The 26816-nt window shown below is 43.0% G+C and overlaps 2 protein-coding genes across 2 annotated transcripts; both read right to left on the minus strand.

Annotated features, from left to right (window-relative positions):
* Positions 1-1463: 1463 nt before the first annotated feature.
* LOC106567192 (matrix metalloproteinase-19) lies at positions 1464-9076 on the minus strand. The gene is made up of 9 exons (XM_014136205.2): positions 8129-9076; positions 7880-7971; positions 7623-7750; positions 7235-7453; positions 3758-4003; positions 3335-3439; positions 3025-3192; positions 2680-2807; positions 1464-2557 (listed from the first exon to the last, which is right to left on the minus strand). Exons 1-9 carry the CDS (start codon positions 8219-8221, stop codon positions 2321-2323), a joined length of 1416 nt encoding a protein of 471 aa, XP_013991680.1. The 5' UTR covers positions 8222-9076; the 3' UTR covers positions 1464-2320.
* A 299-nt stretch (positions 9077-9375) lies between these two features.
* On the minus strand, positions 9376-22149 carry pym1b (partner of Y14 and mago B-like). Its single transcript, XM_014136206.2, has 3 exons — positions 21986-22149; positions 10507-10600; positions 9376-10372 (listed from the first exon to the last, which is right to left on the minus strand). Exons 1-3 carry the CDS (start codon positions 22023-22025, stop codon positions 9886-9888), a joined length of 621 nt encoding a protein of 206 aa, XP_013991681.1. The 5' UTR covers positions 22026-22149; the 3' UTR covers positions 9376-9885.
* Positions 22150-26816: the final 4667 nt, after the last annotated feature.

Below are 26816 nucleotides of genomic sequence, written 5' to 3' on the forward strand. Positions count from 1 at the left end.
CGTATTCGTGGATTAATTTACTTCTAGAGGTAAATTTAATCCATGAATATAATTGTACATATACAGTTGAAGTCGGAAGTTTACATACACTTAGCTTGGAGTCATTAAAACTCATTTTTCAACCACTCCACAAGTTAATTGTTAACAAACTATAGTTTTGGCAAGTCGGTTAGGACATCTACTTTGTGCATGACACAAGTCATTTTTCCAACAATTGTTTACAGACTAATTATTAAATTTATAATTCACTGATCACAATTCCAGTGGGTCAGAAGTTTACATACACTAAGCTGACTGTGCCTTTAAACAGCTTGGAAAATTCCAGAAAATGATGTCAGGACTTAGAAGCTTCTGATGGGCTAATTAACATACTTTGAGTCAATTGGAGGTGTACCTGTGGATGTATTTCAAGGCCTACCTTCAAACTCAGTGCCTCTTTGCTTGACATCATGGGAAAATGTAAAGAAATCAGCCAAGACCTCAGAAAAAAAATGGTAGACCTCCACAAGTCTGGTTCATTCTTGGGAGCAATTTCCAAACGCCTGAATGTCTGTCCAAACAATAGTACGCAAGTATAAACACCATGGGGCCACGCAACTGTCATACTGCTCAGGAAGGAGACGCATTCTGTCTCCTAGAGATGAACGTACTTTGGTGAGAAAAGTGCAAATCAATCCCAGAACAACAGCAAAGGACCTTGTGAAGATGCTGGAGGAAACAGGTACAAACGTATCTATATCCACAGTAAAACGAGTCCTATATTGACATAACCTGAAAGGCCACTCAGCAAGGAAGAAGCCACTGCTCCAAAATTGCCATAAAAAAGCCAAACTACGATTTGCAACTGCAAATGGGGACAAAGATTGTACTTTTTGGAGAAATGTCCTCTGGTCTGATGAAACAAAAATAGAACTGTTTGGCCATAATGACCATCATTATGTTTGGAGGAAAAAGGGGGAGGCTTGCAAGCCGAAGAACATCATCCCAACCGTGAAGCACAGGGGTGGCAGCATTATATTTTGGGGGTACTTTGCTGCAGGAGGGACTGGTGCACTTCACAAAATAGATGGCATCATGAGGGAGGAAAATGATGTGGATATATAGAAGCAACATCTCAAGACATCAGTCAGGAAGTTAAAGCTTGGTCACAAATGGGTCTTCCAAAAGGACAATGACCCCAAGCATACTTCCAAAGTTGTGGAACAACAAAGGACAACAAAGTCAAGGTATTGGAGTGGCCATCACAAAGCCCTGACCTCATCCTATAGAGAATGTGTGGGCAGAACTGAAAAAGCGTGTATGAGCAAGGAGGCCTACAAACCTGACTTGGTTACACCAGCTCTGTCAGGAGGAATGGGCCAAAATTCACCTAACTTATTGTGGGAAGCTTGTGGAAGGCTTCCCAAAACATTTGACCCAACTTAAACAATTTAAAGACAATGCTACCAAATACTAATTGAGTGCATGTAAACTTCTGACCCACTTGGAATGTGATGAAAGAAATAAAAGCTGAAATAAATCATTCTCTCTACTATTATTCTGACATTTCACATTCTTAAAATAAAGTGGTAATCCTAACTGACCTAAAACAGGGAATTTTTACTAGGATTAAATGTCAGGAATTGTGAAAAACTGAGTTTAATGTATTTGGCTAAGGTGTATGTAAACTTCCGACTTCAACTGTATCTTAAATGACCACATTTTCATGAATTTGATGATATAATCTTGAATGCCATTCAAAAACTGTGGGACATGATCCAGGACGTAGGCGGGACTTTCATACCGTATAGTGTCATTGGAGTGACAATTTGGTTCTGGAGGCTGACGTCTTACTTTAGAAATGGAGAGGAAAGGGCCAGGGCAAACTGCAGCGCATTGTCCGATCTCAACAGCTTCTTCCCCCATGCTGTGGCCCTCATCAACCGGCCATCGGGCTCATAGGGATTAAGTGACTTTGCATTGGACCGATTACTACACCTTGTCACCAATGACCTCAAATACTAATCTGCACTATGTACACCTCCGTACAACACTGTATAGATTTGCCACGGCAGCATCCCTCGCTCTGCTTATATAGATATATCCCCTCTGTAAATGATACATTTCCACTGTAATCAGCCTATGCACCAGAGTTTTATGTTTACTGTTCCGATATTGTATATTCTGTATGATGTCTATGTGGAATAGTGTCTGTATTCTGTTTGTATATTGTCTATCACTGGCAGCACCTTCTCACTAAGGCAAATAATTATAGGTGTGTGTAAATGTACTTGGTGAATAAAGGTGAGTCTGAAATAAAACACCACTGACCTCTAAAGGCCTATTTATCACATTGCATCCATTTTTCACTCGTTCTGAGAGGGTAGCCCTTATCCACAACTTGGTTGTTGTTGATGCGCCAGTACTGGTTCCCTTTGAAAATGTATATATGGCCGTTTGTCCATGTGAAGGCTGCATCCAGGTTGTAGGGTACCCCAGAGAAGAGATGTGATATCGGTTTGGGATATGTCCTGGAGTCCGTTGCCCCAGCTTCATCCCACTGCCAATACTGAGAACCCTTTGGGATAGAATGAAGTGTAACTATTATCTGGTCGTCCCACTCATTCTGAAATGGTCTAGATTAGAGAGTATGTTACATGTTCACACATTAGCTAAAACCATTGTTTGTTTCTTCCTTACCTTGAAGAAGATCACTTTGTTGTTCCGGTTGAAGTAAAAGGCTGAATCGACATTAGAAGGAATGCTGGCCAAGTGTTTCGGAAAGCCAACGTCAAGTTTGAATCTGGTATACCTCCACACTTTGTCTCCTGAATTAAGAATATGACAGTGACACATGAAAACTACAATAATGAGAGAAATTACAGAACTGAAACACGGACAGTGTAGCCTGGTCCAAGATCTGTATGTGATGTCTTGCCGACTCCTATGGTAGGTTTGGTAAATAATGACAACGAAGTTGGCAAGACAGCACAAACTTATATGGGACCAGGCTAGGGACAGAGTTATGCAGGGTGAAAGCTTTACCTTTCAGGAAGTAGGACTTGTTGGTCCTCTGAGAGTACACAGCTGCATTGAGGCTCCCTGGCAGATCCTTCCACAGCACAGAGATCAGGATGGGTGTGTTGTACCCAGTCGTGTCAGACACTGTCCAAACATACTGACCGCTGAAGACATATGTCTTGCGAAAAGGACCTGGGTGGTCGATAAATATTAGACAAACACTTGTAGATACTGTATATCTGAATGAAAGCGCTTTGCTAATTTGCAGTTTCATATAGAGTTTACATTGTTTTTTGTACGGCAAAAATTGGGGCTAAATCTTTACAATACCTACCTAACATAATTGCATCTATGATACTCTTGCAAAGATGTGGTGAACCTTCCTCTTGGGATGAATCATTTGGCTTTCTGGATACTGTTGGACGATTGCCTGGCTTCCCTAAAGGAGAACAGAAAATACAAATGTTTCAAACACATAACATTTTTGTCATTTAGCAGACAAATTATCCAGAGATAATTACATTAGTGAGTGCAAACAGTTTCGTACTGGTCCCCAATGGGAATCAAACCCCCAACCCTGGCATTGCAAGCACCAATCTCTACGAGACATAACTTTTTGAATCTGTCTTTATCCTCTACATACAACATCCACAGGAAATCAAAGTCTGACTATGGAATAATTCTATGGTTTATTAGATATTGATCACATACACTGTCTGTCTTAACTCAATAAAATAAATCAGAATCCATCCCCCACCATACAGAGCTTGGATTCCATGAATGTCATCAGGATGTAGTTTGAAGTTGGCACGGTAACCAGAGTAGACAGGTCCCATCAGAGCCTTGTGGTTCTGAGAGTGACCCAGGCCAAGGGCGTGACCAATCTCATGGGCTGCTACAATCCTCAGGTTACAGCCAGAGGTCGTCCCCTCTGTCCACTGCTCGTCTTCGTCAAAATGCACAATGCCTGATTCAGGGTTATCTGCGTGGGCAAGCACTCCCCCTAATAACAGAGGATATTTTCAGAAAGGTAAACATATAAACTCAGCAACAACAAAAAACATCCCTTTTTCAGGACCCTGTCTTTCAAAGATAATTCGTAAAAATCCAAATAACTTCACAAATCTTCATTGTTAAGGGTTTAAACACTGTTTACCATGCTTGTTAAATTAACCATAAACAATTAATGAACATGCACCTGTGGAACGGTCGTTAAGACATTAACAGCTTACAGACGGTAGGCAATAAAGGTCACAGTTATGAAAACTTAGGACACTAAAGAGGCCTTTCTACAGACTCTGAAAAACACCAAAAGAAAGATGCCCAGGGTCCCTGATCATCTGCATGAACGTGCCTTAGGCATGCTGCAAGGAGGCATGAGGACTGCAGATGTGGCCAGGGCAATAAATTGCAATGTCCGTACTGTGAGACGCCTAAGACAGTGCTTCAGGGAGACAGGACGGGCAGCTGATCGTCCTCGCAGTGGCAGACCACGTGTAACAACACACCTGCACAGGATCGGTACACCCGAACATAAACACCTGCGAGACAGGTACAGGATGGCAACAACAACTGCCCGAGTTACAACAGGAACGCACAATCCCTCCATGAGTGCTCAGACTGTCCACAATAGGCTGAAAGAGGCTGGACTGAGGGCTTGTAGGCATGTTGTAAGGCAGGTCCTCACCAGACATCACCGGAAACAACGTCACCTATGGGCACAAACCCACCGTCGCTGGAACTGACAGGACTGGCAAAAAGTGGTCTTCACTGACGAGTTGCGTTTTTTTCTCACCAGGGGTGATGGTCGGATTCGCATTTATCGTCTAAGGAATGATCGTTACACTGAGGCCTGTACTCTGGAGCGGGATCGATTTGGGGGTGGAGGGTCCGTCATGGTCTAGGGCGGTGTGTCACAGCATCATCGGACTGAGTGTGATGTCATTGCAGGCAATCTCAACGCTGTGCGTTACAGGGAAGACATCCTCCTCCCTCATGTGGTACCCTTCCTGCAGGCTCATCCTGACATGACCCTCCAGCATGACAATGCCACCAGCCATACTGCTCGTTCTGTGCGTGATTTCCTGCAAGACAGGAATGTCAGTGTTCTGCCATGGCCAGCGAAGAGCCCGGATCTCAATCCCATTGAGCATGTCTGGGACCTGTTGGATCGGAGGGTGAGGGCTAGGGCCTTTCCCCGCAGAAATGTCCGGGAACTTGCAGGTGCCTTGGTGGAAGAGTGGGGTAACATCTCACAACAAGAACTGGCAAATGTGGTGCAGTCTGTGAGGAGATGCACTGCAGTACTTTATGCAGCTGGTGGCCACACCAGATACTGACTGTTACTTTTGATTTTGACCCCCCCTTTGTTCAGGGACACATTATTACATTTCTGTTAGTCACATGTCTGTGGAATTTGTTCAGTTTATGTCTCAGTTGTTGAATCTTGTTATGTTCATACAAATATTTACACATTTTAAGTTTGCTGAAAATAAACGCAGTTGACAGTGAGAGGACGTTTCTTTTTTTGCTGAGTTTATCACATTCAGAGGCATATACAGAACCAGTTAAAAGTTTGGACACACCTACTCATTCATGGGTTTTTCTTTATTTTTACTATTTTATACATTGTAGAATAATAGTGAAGACATCAAAACTATGAAATAACACATATGGAATCGTGTAGTAAACAAAAAAATTATTAAACAAATCAAAATATATTTTATGAGATTCTTCAAAGTAGCCACCCTTTGCCTTGATGACAGCTTTGAACACTCTTGGCATTCTCTCAACTAGTTTCACCTGGAGTGCTTTTCCAACAGTCTTGAAGGAGTTCCCACATATGTTGAGCACTTGTTGACTGCTTTTCCTTCCCTCTGCAGTCCAACTCATCCCAAACCATCTCAATTGGGTTGAGGTCGGGTGATTTTGGAGGCCAGGTTATCTGATGCAGCACTCCATCACTCTCCTTCTTGGTCAAATAGCCCTTACACAGCCTGGAGGTGTTGGGTCATTGTCCTGTTGAAAAACAAATGATAGTCCCACTAAGCGCAAATCATATGGGATGGTATATCGCTGCAGAATGCTGTGGTAGCCATGCTGGTCAAGTGTGCCTTGAATTCTAAATAAATCACAGACAGTGTCATCGGCAATGCACCCCCACACCATCACACCTCTTCCTCCATGCTTCACTGTCAGAACCACGCATATGGAGATCATCCGTTCACCTACTCTGCGTCTCACAAAGACACGGCAGTTGGAACCAAAAATCTCAAATTTGGATTCATCAGACCAAAGGACAGATTTCCACTAGTCTATTGTCAATTGCTTGTGTTTCTTGGCCCAAGCAAGTCTCTTCTTCTTATTGGTGTCCTTTAGTACTGGTTTCTTTGCAGCAATTCAACCATGAAGGCCTGATTGACGCAGTCTCCTCTGAACAGTCGATGTTGAGATGTGTCTGTTACTTGAACTCTGTGAAGCATTTATTTGGGCTGCAATTTCTGAGGCTGGTAACTCTAATGAACTTATCCTCTGCAGCAGAGGTAACTCTGGGACTTCCTTTCCTGTGGCTGTCCTCATGAGAGCCAGTTTCATCATAGCGCTTAATGGTTTTTGCGACTGCACTTGAAGAAACTTTCAAAGTTCTTGACATTTTCCTGATTGACTGAACTTCATGTCTTAAATTAATGATGGACTGTTGTTTCCCTTTGCTTATTTGAGCTGTTCTTGCCATAATAAGGACTTGGTCTTCTCCCAAATAGGGCCATCTTCTGTATACCCCCCTACCTCGTCACAACACAACTGATTGGCTCACACGCATTAAGGAGGAAAGAAATTCCACAAATTAACTTTTAACAAGGCACACCTGTTCATTGAAATGCATTCCAGGTGACTACCTCATGAAGCTGGTTGAGAGAATGCCAAGAGCGTGCAAAGCTGTCATCAAGGCAAAGGGTGGCTACTCTGAAGAATCTCAAATATCAAATATATTATAAAACATTTTTTTTACAATTTAGTTACTACATGATTCTATATGTGTTATTTTATAGTTTTGATGTCTTCACTATTATTCTACTATGTAGAAAATAGTAAAAATAAAGATTAACCCTTGAATGAGTAGGTGTGTCCAAACCTTTGACTGGTGCTGTAGATAATCCACATCAGACTGAGATCTGAAATGCCTTCTTTCACACATTCAAACTGCAGTGTGACTATGGAGTACTCTGAGTCTCACCTGGTCCATCGAAGGGCACCGGACAAGATCTATCCTTCTTATGAAAGGAGATCTTGATGTCTGCTCTTCCTGGAAACAGCACCTCCTGGAAACTCAGGGTTGACACCTCTCTCCAGTACCTAAACGCAGCCTTGAGGGCCGCACGTGTTTTTGCCAGGCCCAAGTCTGGGGTGTAGTTATAGATGCGGTAGGTCAGAATCTTCTTACGCCAAGTAGAACCTATGGAAATAGGCATTAGTAAAATATACTCGTTGGAAATAGTTGTATAGCTGAAACATTTAACGCAAGGCTTTGTTTTTAGTCCTAGTTGATTGTGTGGCCATGTTTGCCTCATCAAGTCAAGATCATATAACAATGAAGTCAGAGGAGAATAAATAAAATGACCCACCCATGACTCGATATTTGAGGGTTTTGTCATTGGAGTCCTCAATACCACACCGAGGTCGTTTCATCATTTCCAATGTGGCCTCATTGAACGTTCCTGAGATGTCCAAGTTAGTTGCCTTCTGGAAGGTTCTAAAGTTATAATGGGTAAGATAAATGTTAATGAGACACATATGTAGTCATACAAAGGTATAGGGTAGGAGTAAGCTAGCTGAGGGGCAGCCTAAAGCAGAAGACAAAAGTGAGATGTTTGGTGGTTACCTCAGTGCCTCTGTGATTTCTTCAGTCTGATACATTTGGCTCTTACTATGGTCCAGTGGGATGTGTAGGTAGCCATAGTTCCTTAAATAGACCTAAGATGTGGCAGACATATCATTAACAGTATTAGTATGTACATGTTTGGTATGAAAACAAATACAGAGGAGTTGGCTGAAGCACAAACCAGGCTGTTTAGTAAATAACGAATTGCACCAGTTCTCATTGGTCATCTACTATACAGTATATTCTTACCATGGCTTCCATGATTTCCTCCCTGTTTAAGGCGATGGAGGACACAGTTGTCAGCAAGAAAAGAAACAGCATGTACTCCATTTGAAAATCCATTCTAAGATTTGGTTTTCAAGTACTATATCTCGGTTTCCCTTATTTCTTCAGTAAGCTCGTGTGATGAAAATAGTAAAGAACTTATTTACTATTTCAGGTCTCTATCCAAGAAAATAAGATGACATTTTGAGGTAAAGTTAATCCATTTAGATGATTATTCTAAACCTAGTCCATCATTTCCATTCTGTTGGTCCCTGTTTTATAATGTTCCCTGGAACTCTGTACTTTATGGATTCATATACCGTTTTTATACCATAGTCTGCCCACTGGGACCCGTTTCCAGCCACACAATAAACCATTAGAGGAATGCAGTCTGGGATTACTTTATAGCAAATAAATACTCCACTGACAGCAACTCTTGAAGTGCACAGCCCACTTACACTCCAACTATCACAAAAACTATCCCCTTTCAACTGATTAAATTGTCTCTAAATACACACTCTTGCTAAAGAGCAACACAAAATCATTAAGTCAATATAACTAACAATAACTTTTAAAGGTCTATTTTTGGTCCATTTTAAGGACAACTGAGACAATGTTACAATACAGATGGTGTCTTCAATACATTTAATATTGCAAAGTTAATGAACAATGAAACATTGTAGTGATTCACTACCAGGGAAAGACCGTGTGTGATAGATTTACAAAATGTATCTTTTAAGTTGCTCGATCAAGATTCTCTCCATATATACCATTTAGTCTGTGAGACAAAAACCTCTTCCTCCTGTAATGTAAATCATGATTTTCTTTTTTTAAAACTGTCCTATGAGAGAAAAACAACTAACCACATTTTCATTCCGAGACAACCATTAATTAGTATGTTTATATATAAAGAACCATTAACACATCAATGTTACATTTCGGCTTCTCCATGTCACCACAACAATCCTCCCTATGCCCTGTAATCAGGGGGAGATAGCGTGAGTTGTTTCCACTGAACCCAGTTTTGCCTGATTTCACCTGTAGAGGGAGCTATCTATTTAATCTCACAGCAGCGTTAAAATATCCTTTCATATGAGTGATGTTTATGTTGTAAACCATGAATCGCTTCATTATGTACACAAATTCAAACTATATTTCAAATCATCCAATCATTGGGAAAATGTGTATCATTTCAGTGCACAGATGGGTCAACAAAACGGCATTCTCTTGAATAGGGGCTTTGTGTATCTTTAATGCAATAAATAATAATCTATGCAATTCTCTTGACAGATAAAGGTAAAAAAACAAAGATAAGAAATGCAGAGTAAAAATACTGAGCACAAAAATAAATGCTATTACAACTATGAATGGCCAATAAGTTAATAGCCAATACAAGCATACGGGATCAGTTCAATTGTTTTAAAAGTACATTTGAAATGAAGAGAAAAAAACATGGCTGTCTCATTGTTGTTTGTTCATTGGTTTTGGAGAAAGTGTGGGAAAGCATGATCAGTTCTTGTCAACAACATAACTTGAGGTGTTAGGTTTATGTACACTTGGTATTCCAAAGCCAAAGTTAATGTTGATTGGCTGTCTGATAACACCAAACCTCAGAAAAATGTTCAAGGGAAGCTTATCAATGCAGCTGTAAATGTCAATTTCTTGAAGAACTTGGTGTTTGTATTTTCCAACAGTCTAACTTCCACAACTCGTCTGCTGCCCTTTTGACAAACTTTTAAATCTCATGAATCCTCTTCAAGCTGCAGCAACCCGTCCTGTATGGCCTTGGCCCTCCCAAGCTTATCCAGCTGCTCTTTTGTAGCTTGCTTGATCTCCCCAGAGTCCAGTTTCTGCTGCAGTTCCTCAACCTGCCTCAACTTCTTTTTCAGGTTCTTGATCTTCTTGGCCTTTTCTGCTGCTGCTCCTGAAGGGTCATTAGTAGCTTCAGCTGGGTTAGATGTAGGCATCTCACTGTCACCGCCCTCTGCAATCGCCACATTCTCAACAGCATTGATAAGTGCTTCCACATTGCTATCCGGGCCTTGCAGCTTGCGCTTTTCCTTGCGTTTCATGTTTCGCTTGGCTGTCTTGGAAAGCCCAGCTGTCTCACTCTCTGCGATGCCGGGAATCCCCTGCTGCTGCTGCCTTGCCTGGGCCTCATCTCCGGGGCTCATACCTGGTGGCAGGTCGGGCTTGCCCTTGAAGAACTTCACAAATTTATTCTCGTAGCTGAAAACAAAGACAGATTCGCAGAAAGGAAAATAGGAAACAACCATTTTACAGCAGAGGCTTCTATCAAAATAAATACAAAATTAGTATAAAGGTTGACTTGACAGAGGTCACTGTCAGGTAGAATTACTTACACAGGGACTTCTTCCTGAGGGGTATAACCATCCTTCACTTTCCGAGGCTTTCTCCAGGTTCCATCAGGTCGCTGTGTAGCAGCAATGTATTTCCCTATAACAGGAGGAGCAAACATGAGCAAATATTACAAATTCACGGAAAACCATGCATTTACATTTGTACCAATTAATGTGTTACGCTCAGCTGGTCGACTCAGGCTTGATAAAACATTGATATGTGTGTGTGTTACAACAATATACAAATAAAAATGTAATAAATTCAAACTTTATTTGCCACATGCGCCAAATACAACAAGTGTAAACTTTACCGTGAAATGCTTACTTATAAGCCCTTAAACAACAGTGCAGTTCAAGAAGAAAACATTTACCAAGTAGACTCAAATAAAAAGTAATAATAAAAAGTAACACAATAAGAATAACAATAACGAGGCTATATACAGGGGGCACCAGTACCGAGTCAGTGTGCAGGGGTACAGGCTAGTTGAGGTAATCTGTAAATGTAGGTGGAGGCAAAGTGACTATGCATAGGTAACAAACAAACAGCGAGTAGCAGCAGTGTACAAGAGGGGGGTCAATGTAAATTATCCGGTGGCGATTTTTATGAATTGATCAGCAGTCTAATGGCTTGGGTGTAGAAGCTGTTTAGAAGCCTTTTGGTCCAAGACTTAGAGCTCCAGCACTGCTCTACTACAGTGCATTAGCTAGCCACATTTGCATCGGAACTAGCAAGAACAGGACCGAGAACAATCTAACATAATTGAATGTTTTCTAGTCGCTAGCTAGCCAAATTGACACTGGATTACTGGCTAGCTAGCTAACATTACTGTAGAGACTATAGGTAACTTAGAAAGATTTAGCTAGCTAGCTAATGCATTTCAAATGAGCCACTTGCTGCTGCTACTACTATAGCCCACTCATAGACGGTAATGCTAAACATATACTGTCTAGGGATGTACATGTTTCCCTTTCAAGACGATTCAATACATGACCAAGATACCTGTGCTCCGATACATTTCAGTTTGATTAGAAGAACGAATTGATGTGATGCACTAACAGTTGTTGCATAAAGTTGTTGTTTAATGAGTCCGAAGCAAAGGATATACTGCTTAGTCGAGACCCAGCCCAAATCCCTGTCATCTGCGTGAAGAAAAGACAAGAGAAAAGGGAGAGGAGGGCGGGGTGCCTTGTAAGAATTCGCTGGTAAGTAGGTAAACCACCACTACCCTCCTTATTATTGCCGAAAGTGCAATAATTGGAAACCAAACTGGACGATCTACGATTAAGACTATCCTACCAACGGGACATTACAAATTGTAATATCTTATGTTTCACCGAGACGTGGCTGAACAACGACACAGATAAAATAGAGCTAGCTGGGTTACCCGTGCATTGGCAGGACAGAGCATCTACGTCTGGTAAGACGAGGGGCGGGGGTGTGTGTCTATTTGTCAATAACTGCTGGTGCGTGATGTCTAATATTAACCTGTTAGGGCTAGGGGGCAGTATTGACACGGCTGGATAAAAAAACATACCCGATTTAATCTGGTTACCACTCCTACCCAGTAACTAGAATATGCATATACTTATTACATATGGATAGAAAACACCCTAAATTTTCTAAAACTGTTTGAATGGTGTCTGTGAGTATAACAGAACTCATTTGGCAGGCAAAACCCTGAGACATTTTCTGACAGGAAGTGGATACCTGATGTGTTGTATTACCTTTAAACCTATCCCATTGAAAAACACAGGGGCTGAGGAATATTTTGGCACTTCCTATTGCTTCCACTAGATGTCACCAGCCTTTACAAAGTGTTTTGAGTCTTCTGGAGGGAGATCTGACCGAACAAGAGCCATGGAACGATGATGGCCCATTAGACACCTGGCGCGAGTTCATGTTGGGTACCCTCGTTCCAATACGTTATAAAAGAGTATGCATTCGTCCACCTTGAATATTATTCATGTTCTGGTTAAAAAAGGCCCTAATGATTTATGCTATACAACGTTTGACATGTTTGAACGAACGTAAATATATTTTTTCCCCTCGTTCATGACGAGAAGTCCGGCTGGCTTAGATCATGTGCTAACAAGACGGAGATTTTTGGACATAAATGATGAGCTTTTTTGAACAAAACTACATTCGTTATGGACCTGTGATACCTGGAAGTGACATCTGATGAAGAGAATCAAAGGTAATGGATTATTTACATAGTATTTTCGATTTTAGATCTCCCCAACATGACGTCTAGTCTGTATCGCAACGCGTATTTTTCTGGGCGCAGTGCTCAGATTATTGCAAAGTGTGATTTCCCAGTAAGGTTATTTTTAAATCTGGCAAGTTGATTGCGTTCAAGAGATGTAAATCTATAATTCTTTAAATGACAATATAATATTTTACCAATGTTTTCTAATTTTAATTATTTAATTTGTGACGCTGACTTGACTGCCGGTTATTGGAGGGAAACGATTTCCTCAACATCAATGCCATAGTAAAACGCTGTTTTTGGATATAAATATGAACTTGATAGAACTAAAAATGCATGCATTGTCTAACATAATGTCCTAGGAGTGTCATCTGATGGAGATTGTAAAAGGTTAGTGCATCATTTTAGCTGGTTTTATGGTTTTGGTGACCCTGTCTTTGAATTGACAAAACATTACACACAACTCTTGTAAATGTACTGTCCTAACATACTCTAAATTTATGCTTTCGCTGTAAAACCTTTTTGAAATCGTAAAACGTGGTTAGATTAAGGAGATGTTTATCTTTCAAAGGGTGTAAAATAGTTGTATGTTTGAAAAATTTGAATTTTGACATTTATTTGGATTCAAATTTGCCGCTCTTGAAATGCACCTGCTGTTGATGGAGTGCACCACGGGTGGCACGCTAGCGTCCCACCTAGGCCATAGAGGTTAAAGAAGTCTCAAGGTATTGCTCGCCTGAGGTAGAAAACCTCATGATAAGCTGTAGACCACACTATCTACCAAGACAGTTCTCATCTATATTATTCGTAGCAGTCTATTCACCACCACAAACCGATGCTGGCACTAAGACCGTACTCAACGAGCTGTCTAAGGCCATAAGCAAACAAGAAAATGCTCATCCAAAAGCGGCGCTCCTAGTGGCCGGGGACTTGAATGCAGACATACAAATCCGTTTCACCCAATTTCTACCAGCATCTTACATGTGCAACCAGAGTGGAAATCTTTTTAAATAATTAACCTGTTAGGGCTAGGGGGCAATATTTACACGGCCGGATAAAAAACGTACCCGATTTAATCTGGTTATTACTACTGCCCAGAAACTAGAATATGCATATAATTATTGGCTTTGGATAGAAAACACCCTAAAGTTTCTAAAACTGTTTGAATGGTGTCTGTGAGTACAACAGAACTCATATGGCAGGCAAAAACCTGAGAAGATTCTGTACAGGAAGTGCCCTCTCTGACCATTCCTTGGGCTTCTTGACTCTTTTTATTGAAAACTTAGGATTTTTGCTGTAACGTGACACTTCCTTCGGCTCCCATAGGCTCTCAGAACCTGGGAAAAAGCTGAATGATGTCGAGGCAGCCCCTGGCTGAAAAAACATTAGCGCCTTTGGTAAGTGGTCTATCAGAGGACAATGAGACTGAGGCGCGTGCACGAGGCGACCCCATGTTTTTATTTTCTCTCCCTTTGTACTAAAACACAGATTCCCGGTCGGAATATTATCGCTTTTTTTACGAGAAAAATGGCATAAACATTTATTTTAAACAGCGGTTGACATGCTTCGAAGTACGGTAATGGAATATTTAGAATTTTTTTGTTGCGAAACGCGTCGGGCGCGTCATCCTTCTTTACCCTTTCGGATGTGTCTTGAACGCACGAACAAAACGCCGCTATTTGGATATAACTATGGATTATTTTGAACCAAACCAACATTTGTTATTGAAGTAGAAGTCCTGGGAGTGCATTCTGACGAAGAACAGCAAAGGTAATAACATTTTTCTTATAGTAAATCTGACTTTGGTGAGGGCTAAACTTGGTGGGTGTCTAAATAGCTAGCCCTGTGATGCCGGGCTATCTACTTAGAATATTGCAAAATGTGCTTTCACCGAAAAGCTATTTTAAAATCGGACATAGCGAGTGCATAGAGGAGTTCTGTATCTATAATTCTTAAAATAATTGTTATGTTTTTTGTGAACGTTTATCGTGAGTAATTTAGTAAATTCACCGGAAGTTTGCGGGGGGTATGCTAGTTCTGAACGTCACATGCTAATTTAAAAAGCTGGTTTTTGATATAAATATGAACTTGATTGAACAAAACATGCATGTATTGTATAACATAATGTCCTAAGATTGTCATCTGATGAAGATCATCAAAGGTTAGTGCTGCATTTAGCTGTGGTTTGGGTTTATGTGACATTATATGCTAGCTTGAAAAATGGGTGTCTGATTATTTCTGGCTGGGTACTCGGCTGACATAATCTAATGTTTTGCTTTCGTTTTAAAGCCTTTTTGAAATCGGACAGTGTGGTTAGATTAACGAGAGTCTTGTCTTTAAAATGGTGTAAAATAGTCATATGTTTGAGAAATTGAAGTAATAGCATTTCTAAGGTATTTGAATAACGCGCCACGGGATTCCACTGGCTGTTATGTAGGTGGGACGAAATCGTCCCACTGGCCCTAGAGAGGTTAAACAACTTTTTTTTAAAAATGTTTTTATAACACTACACCTCCTTTACTCCACACACAGAGATGCACACAAAGCTCTCCCACGCCCTCCATTTGGCAAATCTGACCATAATTCTATCCTCCTGATTCCTGCTTACAAGCAAAAACTAAAGCAGGAAGTACCAGTGGCTCGCTCAATACGGAAGTAGTCAGATGACGCGGATGCTACGCTACAGGACAGTTTTGCTAGCACAGACTGGAATATGTTCTGGGATAAATCCAATGGCATTGAGGCGAATAGCCCATCAGTCACTGGCTTCATCAATAATCAATAAACCAGACGAGCTAAATGCCTTTTATGCTCGCTTCGAGGCAAGCAACACTGAAGCAAGCATGCACCAGCTGTTCCAGACGACTGTGTGATCACGCTCTCCGTAGCCAATGTGAACAAGACCTTCAAGCAGGTCAACATTCACAAAGGCGCGGGGCCAGACGTGTACTAAAAGCATGCGAAGACCAACTTGTAAGTGTCTTCACTGACATTTTCAACCTCTCCCTGAGAGTCTGTAATACCTACATGGTTTCAAACAGACCACCATAGTCCCAGTGCCCCAGAAAGCAAAGGTAACTTGCCTAAACGATTACTGCCCCGTAGCACTCACGTCGGTAGCTATGAAGTGCTTTGAAAGTCTGGTCATGGCTCACAACACCATCATTCCGGAAATCCTATACCCACTCCAATTCGCATACCGCCCCAACAGATCCACAGATGACGCAATCTTAACCGCACTCCACACTGCCCTTTCCCAAATGGACAAAAGGAAAAAGGAAGCGTTCAACAACATAATGCCCACAAAGCTCATCACAAAGCTAAGGACCCTGGGACTAAACACCTCCCTCTACAACTGGATCCTGCACCTCCTGATGGGCCGCCCCCAAGTGGTAAGGATAGGCAACAACAAATCTGCCACACTAATCCTCAACACTGGGGTCCCTCAGGGTGCGTGCTTTGTCCCCTCCTGTACTCCCTGTTCACCCATGACTGTGTGGCCAAGCACGACTCCAACACCATCAGTACGTTTGCTGACGACACAACAGTGGTAGGCTTGATCACCGACGGGAAAGCCTATAGGGAGGAGGTCAGAGACCTGGCAGTGTGGTGCCAGGACAACAACCTCTCCTTCAACGTGAGCAAGACAAAGGAGCTGATCGTGGACTATAGGAAAAGCAAGGCCGAACAGGCCCCCATTAACATCAATGGGGCTGTAGTGGACCGGGTCGAAAGTTTCAAGTTTCTTGGTGTCCACATCAACAACAAACTATCATGGTCCAAACACACCAAGAAAGTTGTGAAGAGGGCATGACAAAACCTTTTCCCCCTCAGGAGACTGAAAAGATTTGGAATGGGTCCCCAGATCCTCAAAAGGTTCTACAGCTGCACCATCGAGAGCATCCTGACCGGTTGCATTACCACCCGGTATGGCAACTGCTAAGGCATCTGACCGTAAGGCGCTACAGAGGGTAGTGCAAACGGCCCAGTACATCACTGTTGCCAAACTTCCGGTCATCCAAGACATATATGAATCGTCGTTAGGACACTAACAGCTTACAGACAGTAGGCAATTAAGGTCACAGTTATGAAAACTTAGGACACTAAAGAGGCCTTTCTACGGACTCTGAAAAAATACCAAAAGAAAGATGCCCAGGGTCCCTGATCATCTGCGTGAACATGCCTTAGGCATGCTGCAAGGAGGCATGAAGACTGCAGATGTGGCCAGGGCAATAAATTGCAATGTCCGTACAGTGAGACGCCTAAGACAGCGCTACAGGGAGACAGGACGGACAGCTGATCGTCCTCGCAGTGGCAGACCACGTGTAACAAAACACCTGCACAAGATTGGTACATCCGAACATCACACCTGCGGGACAGGTACAGGATGGCAACAACAACTGCCCGAGTTACACCAGGAACGCACAATCCCTCCATCAGTGCTCAGACTGTCCGCAATAGGCTGAGAGAGACTGGACTGAGGGCTTGTAAGCCTGTTGTAAGGCAGGTCCTCACCAGACATCACCGGCAACAACGTCGCCTATTGGCACAAATCCACCGTCGCTGGACCAGACAGGACTGGCAAAAAGTGCTCTTCACTGACAAGTCGTGGTTTTGTCTCACCAGGGGTGATGGTTGGATTCGCGTTTATTGTCAAAGGAATGAGCATTACACCGAGGCCTGTACTCTGGAGCAGGATCGATTTGGAGGTGGAGGGTCCATCATGGTCTGGGGCGGTGTGTCACAGCATCATCGGACTGAGCTTGTTGTCATTGCAGGCAATCTCAACGCTGTGCGTTACAGGCAAGACATCCTCCTCCCTCATGTGGTACCCTTCCTGCAGGCTCATCCTGACATGACCCTCCAGCATGACAATGCCACCAGCCATACTGCTCGTTCTGTGAGTGATTTCCTGCAAGACAGGAATGTTGGTGTTCTGCCATGGCCAGCGAAGAGCCCGGATCTCAATCCCATTGAGCACGTCTGGGACCGGTTGGATCGGAGGGTGAGGGCTAGGGCCATTCCCCCCAGATTGGTGTCCGGGAACTTGCAGGTGCCTTGGTGGAAGAGTGGGGTAACATCTCACAGCAAGAACTGGCAAATCTGGTGCAGTCCATGAGGAGGAGATGCACTGCAGTACTTAATGCAGCTGGTGGCCACGCCAGATACTGACTGTTACTTTTGATTTTGACCCCACCCTTTGTTCAGGGACACATTATTCAATTTCTGTTAGTCTGCGGAACGTGTTCAGTTTATGTCTCAGTTGTTGAATCTTGTTATGCTGTTGACAGTGAGAGGACGTTTCTTTTTTTGCTGAGTTTACTAGGCGGTGTCAGAGGAAGGCCCCAAAAAAAAGACTCCAGTCACCCAAGTCATACTGTTCTCTTTGCTACCACACGGCAAGCGGTACCAGAGCACCATGTCTAGGTACAAAAGGCTCCTTAACAGCTTCTACCCTCAAGCCATAACACTGCTGAACAATTAATGAAATGGCCACCCGGACTAAGTACAATGACTGACTGACTCCCCCCTTTGTTTTTACACTGCTGTTACGCATGGATAGTCACTTTACAAATTACCTTGACTAATGTAATTTTCTTGTGTTACTTAAAAAAAAATACTTTAGTTTATTTAGTATATATTTTCTTAACTCTATTTCTTGAACTGCATTGTTGGTTAAAGGCTCGTAGGAAAGCATTTCACGGTAAAGTCTACACCTGTTGTATTCGGCACATGTGACAAATAAAATTTGATTTAAACAATTATTTTCCATTCCAAATTCAAATCTGCTGCCGATGGAGCTCATGAGCTGGGCCTCTGAGCTGGATCTGTCTGAGCTGACCGTGTGTCTGAGCTGACTCTGTGTGTGTGTGTGTGTGTGTGTGTGTGTGTGTGTGTGCGAATGATGTATATGTCTATGGTGTCAATTTTAAGGATAAAAAAATAGATATAGCACAACTTTGGATTTCACCCGTCTCATAATATAATGGTTTAGACCTCTTAAACTCAACTCTGGACCTCAAAGCCAGTTCCACTGCCTTTTTAATTGTTCCCCTCTAATCAGGAACTCATTTAGACCTGGGACACCAGATGTGTGCCGTTAATTATCAGGTAGGAATCACACAGTGAGCTATCGACACAGGGATGGTGGTTGGAAGAGCGCGCTTGTTTGAAATTGAAAAGCGTAGCGGTAGTTTTTGATAAAGAATAACATCAAGACAAAGCAGCTGGATTATAAGTGGGATGCGCGCTACATCCCGAGGGGTTCGTGCTGATTGGACGGAGATTGTGACAGCCGGTTAAATGGCGTCCCTTGAGAAGGCAAGAACAAGATGTATGTCAGGAGAAGTGCAGTGGACAAGATGTATGTCAGGAGAAGTGCAGTGGACAAGATGTATGTCAGGAGAAGTGCAGTGGAGGGAAAAAGAGAGGCAGAGGAGGTCTAAGAGAGAGAGGGACGAAGACGGTGAGCTTGAGTCGGTTAAAAATGGCGGAAATATATAAGTTATCCTGTACGAGCTTTATTGCCGAATACATTACGTTGTTACAGGTGTCAAGCTTATGGGCATGTGGCAGCAGTGTATAGGAGGGAGGTTCCTAAATGTGAGAAGTGTGCAGAAGGGCATGAGACAAAGGAATGTGTACCATTGGGGAAACTAGGGGTATGTGTTAATTTTAGGGGTGCTCATGGGGCTGGGGATCAGAAATGTTCCGTGTGAGAGAGGCAGTTTGAGGTTTCCAGGGGTAGAGTAGTGCAGAAGTTGTCATATGCTGAGGCAGTGAAGAAAGTAGAGGAAGATGGGTCAAGGGGGAGGTATCCTGAGAGGAGTGGTGTGAGCAGTAGATCTGTACCAGTACAGAAGGATAGGCCAACAAGTGATCTATGTTTCAGTAAGATTGCATTTTTAGCGTTTATAGCAATGGTTATCAACTGTACTGCAGGGTTGGAATGTAAGTCACAGAAAATAGAGGTTGTGGTGACAGCTGCAGATTGGTATTTGGGTGTGTGAGACATGACATCAGAAGAGTTACAGGGTGTGTTAAGTGGTGATGTCCCATCCTTTCAGGTTGTTGGCCTGAGGTAAGACTAAATTGATTGAAATAGTGGAGTAGGGTGGTGTTATTTTTATTTATTTTGTTGTGAGTGTAGTAATAGATGGTAGGGTATGCTTATTTATGTATTTTTTCAAGCAAAGTCTAAGGGAGTTGTACTCCAGTCTAGTAGGTTGCAATAACGCAACATATTGGATGCCAACCGCCGTTAAACCTCATCGACGAAAAAGCATTATCAGGTCGAACAGAAAACCAGCAGGCTCCGGACCTCGTAGGGTAAGAGTTGAATACATGTGGTTTAGACCATTTGGAAGTTGACACTCTTCTCCTGCTTCAACCATGCAGTGCTAGTAGTAAAAGTGATCGCTCTCTTCATTACAAAATTGTCAACTTCACCCTGCATATCAAAAAACGTGACACGCAGATGTGCCAGATCAGGAATAGTCCTACTTCTCGTTGGTCAGCGTGCAAAGCTACGCACAGCATGCTGTTTGACTAGGCCAGGGGTTTTCAAACTTTTCTTCTGGAACCCCTAGCCATTCCATGAATTTGAACTATTCCACAGCTAGCATACCCGATTAAAACTTCTCAACTAATAATCAATCCCTTGACTAAAAAGATAAGTCAAAAAAAATTAAGTCAAAATAAAACATAACAAAAAGTATGTTTGAATGACACTGAGGGGCAGTGTTTTTACAGTTAATGCTGGTTTGCCTGAGGCTGATGCAGTACAGGTGTTTGTACACATGCAATATACACACACTTTCATTCAAAAGCACACATGGGCACATACACACATGTAAATAGTGCCATACATGCAGTCATACATATTATCAGTTGTTCTTGCTGGTATGCTTTTTGTTGTCCTTGATGTCTTTTGTTTTTTGCATTGTTGTTTTCCGTTTTCTTTTGTTCATTTTGTTGGTTGTTGGTGCATGGGGGGGACTGTGGGGGGGGGGGGTCAGCTCTTGGGGAACTGTGGGGGGAATCTTGGAGGGCTGGTGGGAGATCTGTCAACTTGCCCTTAAGCTGGGTGTTGGCCCTGGTTGCTTCTGTGTGTGCTCTGGATGGGAGGCTGTTAGCTGACTAATGTGATGTAGCTGTTGAGCGGCTTCACTGCAAGTATATTGTGTTTAAAATGAACTTTTTTTTGTGACAAAAATACATATATTTTTTAAATCCCTTGGCTATGAATTGTGAAACGTCTAGAGGTCCTCGAGGAGAGGTTTGAAAACCGCTGGACTACACTCCTTAACAGTAAATTATTGAGCTACTGTAGTCTGATTAATCAGGCTGTAGTACACAATTAATTTTCTAAGTTGCGGAACGCCTGAAACGTGCAAAATCGTGTAAATGTTACTTACAAGAGAACGTTGAATAAAATTACATTTGAACGTACTCTACCGGTTGTTTGTGCGGTTTGTCTTTCAGCTGCTCGAAATTTGAGAAAATATCCACAGGAAAGTATTATTTACCAGACTTTTTAGAGAGCCAGTGGGTAACGTTATATGGTTCGGTTCGGCACCAAGGTAAAGTTAGTTTTATTTTGAATATTCGGTTCTTCGTTAATAGCTATTGCACCGAGCATGCCATGGTGACAATAAAAATTGCATATTTTGAATAAGGGGAAGATGGAAAACAATCCACACCTTTTTAAAGACTGAAATCCGAAAAAATAAAATGTACACACAAAAATGTGTGGATTGTTCGCCATCCTGCCCGATTCAGAATTGTATTCAACATTCTGACTTGTAAGGAACATTTACACGATTTTGCACACGTTTCCGGCTGTATATGCCAATTGTGTATTAAAGCCTGATTTAGGGCTACTACTACTAGTTAGGTACTTTTGCGCCCTAGCTTGGCTAGGCTAGCCAACAGAATACAGTGTCCCATATAGCTAACGTAATATAGTTAAGACATAGCTATTAACTAGACATTATCTAGTAGTAACGTTGGCTACGCTAGTTATCTGGTAGCTAGCTAACTACGTTAATCAACAATGCAGTTTTAACTACTGTGTTTGTTAGCTAGCTAACTACGCTAACTGGTTAGCCAGCAGCAGCACGCTTGGACAATTTGTTCGCGCCATAACGCGAGCGTTGCTGGGTTACTGTTCTGGGGAAGCGACCTAAAGACAAACGGGTTAGTAATTCTAAACTGTATTTATTCTCACACTCCACCAATACTTTTATTAGAGTTCTAATTTAAATTAGCCTTACCAGATTCATCTTCAACATAGGGGGTTGCCATTTGAGCCATTTTGCTCAGTGATCTATTTCCGTTGGCTGGTAGAAATGACAGGAAGTGATGTCTTCCTAGCTGCCCCAAAAAGATACCAGAATTTTGTCCAATCGACGTAAACTCAATATTGTGTGTGTGTGTGTGTGTGTGTGTGTGCGTGTGTGTGTGTGTGTGTGTGTGTGTGTGTGTGTGTGTGTGTGTGTGTGTGTGTGTGTGTGTGTGTGTGTGTGTGTGTGTGTGTGTGTGTGCGTGCAAGTAGAAAAAGCATGTGAATTCACCCTACTTAGAGACACGGCAATGTCATCCTCCTCTCTTTCATGTTGATGAAACGGTCTATCACTCTGTCATACAAAACACGTTTTTATTTTTTGTTGTCCTATGCTACCTGGCTAAAATGCTTGCTCTCTAGACTAACGTTCTGTCATGGGCAACGCCAGCTAGTTAACATAAGCCTTCTACATATTGAACTTCAATCCTCTCTGGCCAGGAGCATAATGTATGACTTAAAGGTTGGATCCGAATCGCCTTTATAATCATTGGTAATACAGAGAATTCACAAGGCTGCCAGCCCAGACGACATCCCAAGCTGTGTCGTCAGAGCACTGCACACTGCCCTATCCCATCTGGACAAGAAGAATACATATGTAAGAATGAATGAACTACTGCTCAGCCTTCAACGCCATAGTGCCCTCCAAGCTCATCACTAAGCTCTGGGCCCTGGGTCTGAACCCAGCCCTGTGCAACTGGGTCCTGGACTTCCTGACGGGCCCCAGGTGGTGAAAGTAGGCAACAACACCTCCGCTGATACTCAACATGAGGGCCCCACAAGGGTGCATGCTCAGCCCCCTCCTGTACTCCCTGTTCACCCATGACTGCGTGGTCATGCACGTCTCCAACTCAATCCTCAAGTTTGCAGACGACACACAGTGGTAGGCCTGATTACCAACAATGACGAGACAGCCTACAGGGAGGAGGTGAGGGCCCTGGTCGGAGTGGTGCCAGGTAAATAACCTCTCCTTCAACGTCAACAAAATGAAAGAGCTGATCGTGGACTTCAGGAGACAGCAGAGAGAACACATCAATGGGGCCGAAGCGGAAAGGATGAAAAGCTTCAAGCTCCTTGGCATGCACATCACTGACTATCTGAAATGGTCCATCCACACAGTGTGGTGAAGAAGGCGCAACAGTGCCTTTTCAACCTCAGGAGGCTGAAGAAATTTGTCTTGGGCCCCTAAGACCCTCATGAACTTCTACAGATGCACCATTGAGAGCATCCTGTCTGGATGTATCACCGCATGGTATGGCAATTGCACCATCCACAACTGCAGGGCTCTCCAGAGGGTGGTACGGTCAGCCCAACGCTTTACCAGGAGCATACTGCCTGCCTTCCAGGTCATCTACAGCACCCGGTGTCACAGGAAGGCCAAAAAGCGTATCAAGGACCTCAGAGTCATGGCCTGTTCAACCCACTACCATCTGGAAGGCGCGCCAAAGCCGGGTCACAGAGACTGAAAAACAGCTTCTATCTCCAGGCCATCAGACTGTTAAATAGTCACCACTATCCCGCCTCTGCCCAGTACCCTGCCCTGAACTTAGTCACTGTTACTAACCGGCTACGACCCGGTACACTACCCTGCACCTTAGAGACTGCTGACCTACAGTATGTACATATTCATTGAACACTGGTCACTTTAATAGTGTTTACATACTGTTTTACCCACTTCATATGTATATACTGTATTCTAATAAAGGCTCATCCTATTTAACTAGTGCTGTACACACCTTTTCTATTCATATACTGTCCATAATGTCTATACACACCATTATATACATATATATTAATATTCTGAACTCTGACATTGCTCATTCTGATATTTCTTAATTCCTTTCTTAAAATTTTTGGGATTTGTGTGTGAATCTCACCCGAGAAATCATCAGAGCAAATTAAACACTGCCCCCCTGTCTCAGTATGTGTAGCCCATGTATCTGATGCTGTCTGGACAAAAAGAGTATGGCATGTTGTTGCCGTAGCATTTGATTGATTGATGGCCTCCCTTGTTTTTTATAAAATAATTAGTCAATCAGCTTTGAGTTGAACTAAACTGTGGGTAGTCCTGGCACAGCAAAACCACCCCACAAGGGAGGCCGGGGCTGCGTACAGTATGTTTTTACGTTCTGGAACGTTCAATTGAATGTAAACGGTACTGGGGGTTTGGGTTTTGGGTTGGGGAATGCTGTCAGCAAAGGCACTGCCCTTTAAATATGTCACTGATTGCTTCAAGCCACACCACACCACACCCACCGAACGGGAGCAAATGTACCTCAAAGTCTGTTCAAGAACATTTTGGGGAAATGTGTCGTTCAGTGCAAACCGTTCCGCAACGTTCAAGTGAACTCAACGCACCTCAAGTTGAAGAGGTTGGATCCGGGAGCTGGATGACCCGGTTTGGGGGCAATGGGGGCCAGCAAGGAGGTCGCAGGGAGGGCTGAGATTTGATGCGGTGAGAGTATCCCGAAGGGGATGAGGGACATCTTTCTGAATGTGGCAGTGGCCGCTTGGACACAGGGAGGGTTGAGATGGAATTTCTCTACAGGAGTGCAACAGATGATGGGGTTCAGATGATGGAGGGAGAGTGTGTAGTCTGTGGGTGTGTTCGCCCGTGCCCGGGGTGAGCAGAGCTTGCACATTTGAGAACATTCCATTGGTCCTAAAGGGAAACTCACCCAGGGCATCGGGCGATGCATAATGAGTGTGCCCTTTTATTGTTGTTAATAAAAGAATTTACAGTACCAGTCAAAGGTTTGGACACACCTACTCATTCAAGGGTTTTTCTTTATTTTTAAAAAATTCCACATTTTAGAATGATAGTGAAGACATCAAAACTATGAAATCACATATTTAATCATGTAGTAACCAAAAAAGTGTTAAACAAATCTAAATATATTTTAGATTCTTCAAAGTAGCCGCACTTTGCCTTGATGACAGCTTTCCACACTCTTGGCATTCTACATTTTACATTTACATTTTAGACATTTAGCAGACGCTCTTATCCAGAGCGACTTACAAATTGGTGCATTCACCTATAATATCCAGTGGAACAACCACTTTACAATAGTGCATCTAAATCTTTTAAGGGGGGGGTTAGAAGGATTACTTTATCCTATCCCAGGTATTCCTTGAAGAGGTGGGGTTTCAGGTGTCTCCGGAAGGTGGTGATTGACTCCGCTGTCCTGGCGTCGTGAGGGAGCTTCTCCCATTCTCTCAACCAGCTTCACCTGGAATGCTTTTCCAACAGTCTTGAAGGAGTTTCCACATATGCTGAGCTTTTTCTTCACTCTGCGGTCCAACCCAAACCATCTCAATTCCAATCAAATCAAACTTTATTTGTCACATGCACAACAAGTGTAGACTTTACCGTGAAATGCTTACTTACAAGCCCTTAACTAACAGTGCAGTTCAAGAAAATATTTACCAAGTAGACTAAACTAAAAAGTAATAATAAAAAGTAACACAATAAGAATAACAATAACGAGGCTATATACAGGGTCAGTGTACGGGGGTACAGGTTAGTTGAGGTAATTTGTACATGTAGGTGGGGGTGAAGTGACTATGCATAGATAATAAACAGTGAGTAGCAGCAGTGTATAAATGGTAGGGGGGGTAAATGTAAATTGTCCGGTGGCGATTCTATTAATTGTTCGGCAGTCTTATGGCTTGGGGGTAGAAGCTGTTGAGGAGCCTTTTGGTCCTAGACTTGTCGCTCCAGTACCGCTTGCCGTGCGGTAGCAGAGAAAACAGTCTATAACTTGGGTGACTGGAGTCTCTGACAATTTTATGGGCTTTCCTCTGACACCGCCTATTATATAGGTCCTGGATGGCATGAAGCTTGGCCCCAGTGATGTACTGGGCCGTTTGCACTACCCTCTGTAGCACCTTCTTACTGTCAGATGCCGAGCAGTTGCCATACCAGGCGGTGATGCAACCGGTCAGGATGCTCTCAATGGTGCAGCTGTAGAACCTTTTGAGGATCTGGGGACCCATGCCAAATCTTTTCAGTCTCCTGAAAGGGGAAAAGGTTTTGTCATGCCGTCTTCACGACTGTCTTGGTATGTTTGGACCATGATAGTACGTTGGTGATGTGGACACCAAGGAACTTGAAACTCTCGATCTGCTCCACTACAGCCCTGTCGATGTTAATGGGGGCCTGTTCGGCCCGCCTTTTCCTGTAGTCCACGATCAGCTCCTTTGTCTTGCTCACATTGAGGGAGAGGTTGTTGTCCTGGCACCACACTGCCAGTTCTCTGACCTCCTCCCTATAGGCCGTCTCATCGTTGTCGGTGATCAGGCCTACCACTGTTGTGTCGTCAGCAAACTTAATGATGGTGTTGGAGTCGTGTTTGGCCACGCAGTCGTGGGTGAACAGGGAATATAGGAGGGGACTAAGTACACACCCCTGAGGGGCCTCTGTGTTAAGGATCAGCGTGGCAGACGTGTTGCCTGTAATCCATGGCTTCTGGTTGGGATATGTATGTACATTCACTGTGGGGACGACGTTGTCGATGCACTTATTGATGAAGCCGATGACTGAGGTGGTGTACTCCTCAATGCCATTGGATGAATCCCTGGACATATTCCAGTCTGTGCTAGCAAAACAGTCTTGTAGTGTAGCATCCATGTCATCTGACCACTTCCGTATTGAGCAAGTTATTTTCGGTCATAAGAGATGGTAGCAGCAACATTATGTACCAAATAAGTAAAAAAATAAGTTACACAAAAAGCTAAAAGAACAAACAAAATTGCACAATTGG

The sequence above is a fragment of the Salmo salar genome, chromosome ssa13, assembly GCF_905237065.1.
Source record: "Salmo salar chromosome ssa13, Ssal_v3.1, whole genome shotgun sequence".
Lineage (NCBI taxonomy): Eukaryota > Metazoa > Chordata > Actinopteri > Salmoniformes > Salmonidae > Salmo > Salmo salar.

Coding starts and splice junctions, on each gene's coding strand:
- LOC106567192 (XM_014136205.2), bottom strand. CDS start 8,221: ATGGATTTTCAAATGGAGTACATGCTGTTTCTTTTCTTGCTGACAACT. Junction 4,004..7,234: donor GGTGCCCTTCGATGGACCAG/GTGAGACTCAGA, acceptor CTCTGTTATTAG/GGGGAGTGCTTGCCCACGCA. Junction 2,808..3,024: donor CAAGTCCTACTTCCTGAAAG/GTAAAGCTTTCA, acceptor TTCTTAATTCAG/GAGACAAAGTGTGGAGGTAT.
- pym1b (XM_014136206.2), bottom strand. CDS start 22,025: ATGGCTCAAATGGCAACCCCCTATGTTGAAGATGAATCTG. Junction 10,601..21,985: donor CTATGTTGAAGATGAATCTG/GTAAGGCTAATT, acceptor CTCCTGTTATAG/GGAAATACATTGCTGCTACA. Junction 10,373..10,506: donor CCTCAGGAAGAAGTCCCTGT/GTAAGTAATTCT, acceptor CTTTGTTTTCAG/CTACGAGAATAAATTTGTGA.